This window comes from Quercus robur, chromosome 8, assembly GCF_932294415.1.
Source record: "Quercus robur chromosome 8, dhQueRobu3.1, whole genome shotgun sequence".
In the NCBI taxonomy this organism is placed as follows: domain Eukaryota; kingdom Viridiplantae; phylum Streptophyta; class Magnoliopsida; order Fagales; family Fagaceae; genus Quercus; species Quercus robur.
This window is the reverse complement of record NC_065541.1, coordinates 34266976-34275174: the sequence shown is the minus strand read 5'-3', so window position 1 is coordinate 34275174 and position 8199 is coordinate 34266976. Positions and strand designations below refer to the sequence as shown.

Genomic DNA, 8199 nt, shown 5'->3' with positions numbered 1-8199 from the left:
CAACCAGAGGCTCATTAAAATCCCTGCCATGATCCAAGGCTTGTTGTGAAGCTCAGCCACCTTAGACAAATTACTCCATAATACACATCTCTCCTCACTCCTAGGACTAGCATAAATTGCTAAAAATAACCAAGCAGAGTCTGAGGAGTGTACCTTGACCTCCACATGAATTTCCTGTTCTGCGTTGGCAAGAGCTTCTATCTCCACTTTATCAGAGTTCCATAAAAGCCAGAGCCCACCCGATAAGCTGATGGTGTCAATATGTATGGCTCCGTCAAATGGGAGTCTGTCAGTAATCTCTCTAGCTCTTTCACCACCTAATTTGGTTTCCATGATCACAAAAATGGCCGGATCGTGAATTCGAGTAAGATCTCGGACATGGTTCTGAAAATTGGGCTTTAGAGTGCCTCTACTGTTCCAGACGATTATATTCATTATTACCTGATAAAACAGAGAGAGACAGTCCTCAACAAGAAGAGGGAATAACTTCATTTCCATCGTTACTACTCGGGCTACAAAGTACAAGTTGCACCTCCAAATTGGTTTGGCACTCTAGATTGGCTTGAATTTGCAGTGCTTCCACCTTGGAATCAACATGGGTCCCTAAGCCAAGACTCTGGGAACTAAAGCAGCTCACCACGACACCTTGATCATCTTCCCCTGCATGTTGATGACCCACCACGGCCTCCTCATTGGCCATGAACTTAAAAGGTGCATTAGGAACAGAATCGGCTCCATGGTTGGAAATACTATCAGGCTTGAAGGGTGTTGCGACTACTGGAGTGTCAACACCACTTTTGAGGCTAGGGGAAGATATTCTGCTATGAGCAATGACTTTCTTGCCCTTAACAAAGTTTCTTAACTTACCATTTTGGGTCTGAGAATTACCAAGTGAAGTCCCTGCCATATCCACATTGAGCTGAAGCCCGTTTAGATTAAATTGGCCCATCATGGACGGAACCCCAGCCTCATAAAAACTAGCCGAGTTCTTTGAGCCAGTTGTATAATGCTTAGTCATGTGGCTGGGCCCCTCAAAGGAGTGAGTGTATGTCGTCCTTGAGCCAAGTTTCTGTGTCTGTATGAGATTGGTACCTTTTTTTGTCCCTTTATGGCCATTCCTCTTCCTAGACACTACCATCCAAGGACCATATAGCCCCTCCTCCTCTTCTGTGCCACTAACTTTTGTCGTGTTGCTACAGGTGTCAGTACGACTTGCTTCATGCACACTACGTGAGCTATTTTCTGGCACTTCCAGCGACGTGCCTGCCGGTATGGGCTTCTCTTTTTCATTCCGAATAATAGCTGGGCAAACCTCTTTTCAGTGGCCGATGCATCCACAGGCAAAACAAAGGCTCTGGACACCCTCATACATGACCGGTTTTTCAAATCGTCCAATGGCGACGGTGTTAACCAAAGGTTTATTCATGTCAATTTGGTCACACAGCCTTGCGTACTCACCCCAATCCTCCATGGCTATATGCGTATCAATCCTCAGTACCTTCCCAATCGCCTCACCAATCTGTCGAAGCACGTCTCTATCATACAACTTAAAGGGCAGCTTATGAAGCCTCACCCAAACAGCTATCGTTGAAACACTTGCCGTGGAAGGTTTAAAGAAAGGTTCCCATGGTCTCAGGGAGAGGAAGTGATTGGGAAGAACGGTTCCCACGGTTCCCATGGTCTCAAGGAGAGAACGGTTTAAAGAACGGTTAACCAAAGGTTTAACCTTCGGAGTGTCTTTGACTGGTACCAAACCAATACTCTCTTAAGGTCTTCTTTTTTTTTTTTTTTTTTTTTTTTTTTTTTTTTTTGTGTTGTCTAGGTGTTATCTTGAGCACGTAAGGACTGTGTGATTTACTGACAATTTTCGACATCATAATAAATTATTACAACTAATTATTGTTAATGCAATAATTTACCATTTTTAAGTTATTATTGCAATCATTTTTAACTTATATTAGCACTTTATCTAATTGATTTCTTTTTAGTGTAGTGTTTGTATTATTATAAAGAGATCTAATATCCTATAACCATTCACAGCAATTTGATTTCATTTATTTTAAGTTCAAACTGGAGGTTAATAATTACGTATTAAACAAACATTTATAAAGAAAAACAAATTAAATAATTTAAACACATGAATTGTTAATACAAATATGGCTACAATATGAAATTTTACTTCATAAGGGAAGGAAAAGCCAAGGTGCACATCTAATTTTGCATTTCAATTTAATATTATTCATGCATCTCTTAGTATTTTCTCCATATTGTCCAATGCATTTTTAGCAGCTCTATTATGGGCGATATCTTTCTTAAGGCTATAGACACCTCTTCCCATATGCTGATTATCTATGAGAACATCAACCGCTGTACTTTCAGTCCATAAATCGACAAACTCAATCTTCAAATTTCTTTTTTGACACACTTCATAAAGTTGTGTCACAGGATGTATGCATAGAGTTGAAGGATCGATTATAGGCTCCAACAAACTCTTGAACACCTATTGCAAATATATAAAACCATATTTGTCAAGGGCAATCACAATAAAATATGATTTATACTAAATAAAAAATATCAGTTGATACATTGGATTTGGTATTAATGATCCTTGTATTGAGTATAATTAAATATTCTCTTTTTTCAAAAAAAAAAAAAAATGGTAGCTATGTCATTAATTTTGTTTATTCAAAGCTAATATCATTCAAGTAAAATATACTAATGTTTTCAAAAAAAAAAAAAGTAAAATATACTAATGATTGATGATAATTTAAATTAATTGTGGCACACAACTCTTTTCTTTTTCAGCAAATTATACTACAGTTTGGTATTTGTCAACAAATGCCATAATAATTAGTTAATTACTTTTTTTTTTACTTTATCTTAAAAATAAAAACTAACATATGAGAAATGAGATTCTAAGAGAGATAAATACCTTCCACACAATGTCTAGTGAAGAGGAGCAGTCAATGAAAACTGCCCCTATTGAGGATTCAACAATATCAGCAAGGGCCTTTGGTGCATCAATAAGCCCATTGGAATGCAATGGATATTCTAAGATCCCCTGTGAAAATTCTCGAATCTGTGTAAATATTCAAGAAAAGCATATAAAAAATTAAAACTAATTCTTATTGAAATAACAAAACAAATATCATATCATAACTTAAAGGGTGAATGACTCCAGGAGCTCATTCCACATTACCTCTCTCTCTCTCTCTCTCTCTCTCTCTCTCTCTCTCCATATATATATAAAGTGAGTTATTATTTCTATTATTATTTGTTTTTTGATAATTCGATGGTTGAAGTGGAGACATTTGAATTGTGAATAATAGCTCCTAGCAAGAACTACTGACATCAACAAATTACACGTCACGTGATAATTTTTTGTTGGTTGCTTCTCTCATCTGAAGGAACCATCCAATAAATGTATCACTAGAATAATATTTGTACGAGATTCAAAGATATTATCAACTTATCCCCATGATTTTTCAATTGAGCATATAGAATTAATGATAGAACTAAAGCCAACAGTTCACATTTTTAAAAATCTACGATAATAGTTATTTATTTATTTTTTGCATCCAAGCATCTTATTGTCTAAACTAAAGTAATTAGAAGTAGATTTCAATCGAATGTTAAGGCAAGTTTGGTACTTTGAATGAAGATTATGACATGAATATTAATCTATATTATTGAAAGTAATTTTTTTTTGTATAAGGAAAATGAATATAATAGAATAACTAAATCTATTAATAGATTTTGTTGTTGTAACATTAAAATAAAACTTAATATTTATATTTAGAAAATATCTTACTTATACAATTATATTTCTTAAAAATAATATTTTTAAATTTGAGAAAGGGATGTTATTTTATTAATATTATTTAGTTTTGTAATTGTTATGTGCACGTAAAAATATTATATATTTGATATATATTAATTTTGAAATTATTAATTCTACTAACAAAATAATTATTACAATCTTTTCATTTTAAAAAATAGCAATAAACCAAATAAGCCTTTAATCAGACAATTGTAAAGAATAATGAAAGAACCCATGAATCTCACCATGAAACTTCCCGCACCCAATATTTTAACATCAAAACCATTCTATCAACAATTGTAAAGAATGAAAGAACCCATGAATGGTTGCAAAATTCTAGTCAACCATTCTAAAAAACAACAGGTACGACCAATTAAAAAGCTGCGGCGTTCTTCTTTTGACTTTGGCCTAAAGTTAGTCGTATAAGTCACGTTTCTAATTACTTAATGAGTATACCCGAAATCCATTGAACAAACAAAAATTAATTTAACTTTTCTAACAATTTATCAACCAATTATTATTATTATTATTATTATTATTATTATTATTATTATTATTTTTTGAGAATAATTTATCAACCAATTTAATGAACGGTGTAAAAGAACAGTTACCCAACAGTCATCACAATAAGCCAAACCAAAATCTTTCAAAAGTTTAGGATATATTTGATAATTGGTTTTTCCTCTTATTTTTTTATTTCTAAAAATAATTTTCTATTTTTAAAACCAAAAAATTTGTTTGGCAATCAAAACTAGATTTGCGAAGGAAATTGAAAACATGCAAAATGTTATTTTCAGTTTTTAATTTTTAAAAGTCAATGAAAACACACATTTAATTTAATAAATCTGTCTTATTTAATAAGTTAGAATTAGAGTTCAAATAGTAGTAACAATATATTTTAGTATTTTCTATTTTTTCTTCAAAATTTTTTTTTTTAATTTCAATTAACCAAACATATTTTTTATTTTAAAAATACAAGAAAATTATTTTTTTATATCCCTAAAAACAAATTAACCATCAATTCATTGTATTCACCATCGATTTACTGGCTCCCTAAATCAAGGAGACAGATTCTATATATATACGAATTTTGTCTTTAATATCTACTTTATTTATTTCTTTTTTGAGATAAATATCTACTTTATTGATAGTGATAAGTGATAACCATCACTATATATTTTTGTAAAACAAAATCAGAACAAAACAAAACAAATTTATTGTTATGCAAAATATCCAATTAATAGATTTTTTTTATAGTAGATTTATTTGTTTAATCTACTTTCCTTTCCATTGAATTATAATAAAAATAATAATTACAAGGTTTATGTTTTTGCAATAGTTTTATATTTTTATTTTTCCTAATTGATAACAAAAATAAAAAAAAGCTAGTGATGCAAAAATTCTATAATACTCGTTTTTAGGATTTATTTTTATGATGAACAATGAAAGTGTTTGGTTATGATTATATATAAAACATAAAAGATCTGGTAAAACCTGGACTTACTTGCTCCCCAAGAAGAGGTTTTTTGTGGCGTAGATACCTATGCAAGCCGTGTCTGATGGCCACACGTGCGAGCTTATCGGTATCCACATTGGCGGCGCGGAGTCGGGTCAAAGGTCCGGGTGACAAATTCGGGTACAGGGAGAAGTGCTCCTTTGTGAAGAGTAGGTTAAGCACAGCATCACCCACGTACTCCAATCGCTCGTAGGAAGGGAGTTCACCTGAAAACGAAGAATCCGTGAAAGCCTCTTCTAACAAGCTTTTGTCCTTAAACTTGTAACCAAGTATCTCTTCCACTTCATCAAGGTTTGGGACTGGTATCTCTGTCTTGGGTTCGCTTTGTTTTTCATCTATGTGAAGCTCTTCTAATTTTAATTGGTCAACTACTTGATCTTCTTGTTGTTCTGCTTCCATGGTTGGAGGCATGGTGTTGGTGGGTGAGCACGCGGCGCAGGAGAAATAAATAATATAGAGGAGAGGTGAGGAGAGGAGGGTTAAACTTTTTTTTTTTTTGAGAATATGGTCTATGGGGTTTTGTTTGTAGGAGACCAAAATCTATAATTCTTGGACAGCTTGGAGGAATTTATTATATAGGTACGATGATGAGAGGTGTTACAGATTACCGACTTAAATTTTACCAGTTGCTGGAAAGGCTTTATAATAAGGAAGAAAAATATGGCCAGGACTTTTACCAAAAAAAAAAAAAAAAAAAAAAGGGCTATGCAATTAAATATTATATAGAGTTTTTGCTCAAAGCGTTGTAATACGAGTCTAATGACTAATGATGGTGTTCACTGTTCAGTATTTGGATCAAATCTCTCATCTCTCTTTTTTTCACTTTTTATTAGCTTTCTTAATCTGTTTCTCTCATAATGAGCTCCAAAAGAAAAAATTAAAAGCTTTTCTACCTATAGTGATCAATATGGATCCCATTACTTAGTTAAGCACAATGGATAATTTATTAATATTGTTTCTTTTTATAGATGCAGTAAGATCTGAAACTTATAATGTCCATTTTATGATAATTACTCTTTATTATTATTATTTTGAAAAACAAACACACACATACACAAGGGAGAGGAAAATGAGTTTTAACATAAAGGCACATCACAACTCTACTAAAAAATTATGATGATTTTATTAGTTGAGCTAACTGGAGAATACAATTCTAATTATTTTATTAGCAAGTTATTTACGCCTTTAATATATATATATATATATATATATAAACATTAAAAGCGAGAACAATAATCTCAAACAAGAATTGATAATGTTAAAAATTGATAGAAATTTTAATAAATCTAATAACAAACAAGATGAGCACAAAGATGGAGATGAATCTAGTCAACAGACTCTTCTTTCTGATAAAGGTATTGTTGATAATTCTCAACTTAGTCTTGTTAATAAATTGCTTCCTCCAAAATATTATATAGAGTTTTTGCTCAAAGCGTTGTAATACGAGTCTAATGACTAATGATGGTGTTCACTGTTCAGTATTTGGATCAAATCTCTCATCTCTCTTTTTTTCACTTTTTATTAGCTTTCTTAATCTGTTTCTCTCATAATGAGCTTCAAAAGAAAAAATTAAAAGCTTTTCTACCTATAGTGATCAATATGGATCCCATTACTTAGTTAAGCACAATGGATAATTTATTAATATTGTTTCTTTTTATAGATGCAGTAAGATCTGAAACTTATAATGTCCATTTTATGATAATTACTCTTTATTATTATTATTTTGAAAAACAAACACACACATACACAAGGGAGAGGAAAATGAGTTTTAACATAAAGGCACATCACAACTCTACTAAAAAATTATGATGATTTTATTAGTTGAGCTAACTGGAGAATACAATTCTAATTATTTTATTAGCAAGTTATTTACGCCTTTAATATATATATATATATATATATATATAAACATTAAAAGCGAGAACAATAATCTCAAACAAGAATTGATAATGTTAAAAATTGATAGAAATTTTAATAAATCTAATAACAAACAAGATGAGCACAAAGATGGAGATGAATCTAGTCAACAGACTCTTCTTTCTGATAAAGGTATTGTTGATAATTCTCAACTTAGTCTTGTTAATAAATTGCTTCCTCCAAAATATTATATAGAGTTTTTGCTCAAAGCATTGTAATACGAGTCTAATGACTAATGATGGTGTTCACTGTTCAGTATTTGGATCAAATCTCTCATCTCTCTTTTTTTCACTTTTTATTAGCTTTCTTAATCTGTTTCTCTCATAATGAGCTCTAAAAGAAAAAATTAAAAGCTTTTCTACCTATAGTGATCAATATGGATCCCATTACTTAGTTAAGCACAATGGATAATTTATTAATATTGTTTCTTTTTATAGATGCAGTAAGATCTGAAACTTATAATGTCTATTTTATGATAATTACTCTTTATTATTATTATTTTGAAAAACAAACACACACATACACAAGGGAGAGGAAAATGAGTTTTAACATAAAGGCACATCACAACTCTACTAAAAAATTATGGTGATTTTATTAGTTGAGCTAACTGGAGAATACAATTCTAATTATTTTATTAGCAAGTTATTTACGCCTTTAATATATATATATATATATATATATATAAACATTAAAAGCGAGAACAATAATCTCAAACAAGAATTGATAATGTTAAAAATTGATAGAAATTTTAATAAATCTAATAACAAACAAGATGAACAAGATGAGCACAAAGATGGAGATGAATCTAGTCAACAGACTCTTCTTTCTGATAAAGGTATTGTTGATAATTCTCAACTTAGTCTTGTTAATAAATTGCTTCCTCCAAAATGGTTTACAAAAGTTAAAATTGTTGTTTCCCATGATTATCATTTCACTATTATTGCTA

General features: G+C 31.3%; 1 protein-coding gene across 2 annotated transcripts; it reads right to left on the bottom strand.

Annotated features, from left to right (window-relative positions):
* Positions 1-2106: 2106 nt before the first annotated feature.
* Positions 2107-5981, bottom strand: LOC126695308 (ribonuclease 3-like protein 3). 2 transcript variants are annotated; one of them, XM_050391998.1, is made up of 3 exons: positions 5325-5981; positions 2933-3061; positions 2107-2500 (listed from the first exon to the last, which is right to left on the bottom strand). In XM_050391998.1, exons 1-3 carry the CDS (start codon positions 5745-5747, stop codon positions 2240-2242), a joined length of 813 nt encoding a protein of 270 aa, XP_050247955.1. In that variant the 5' UTR covers positions 5748-5981; the 3' UTR covers positions 2107-2239. The 2 variants fall into 2 exon arrangements, with proteins under 2 accessions (XP_050247955.1, XP_050247954.1); XM_050391997.1 differs by having other exon boundaries at positions 2933-3079; positions 5325-5972.
* Between the last annotated feature and the right edge of the window lie 2218 nt (positions 5982-8199).

Excerpts from the sequence above, each read along its gene's own strand:
- LOC126695308 (XM_050391997.1), bottom strand. The coding sequence starts at position 5,747 with ATGCCTCCAACCATGGAAGCAGAACAACAAGAAGATCAAGTAGTTGAC. Across the intron at positions 3,080-5,324 it reads AACCTCTTCTTGGGGAGCAA|ATTCGAGAATTTTCACAGGG; the intron begins GTAAGTCCAGGT and ends ATATTTACACAG. Across the intron at positions 2,501-2,932 it reads CACTAGACATTGTGTGGAAG|GTGTTCAAGAGTTTGTTGGA; the intron begins GTATTTATCTCT and ends TATTTGCAATAG.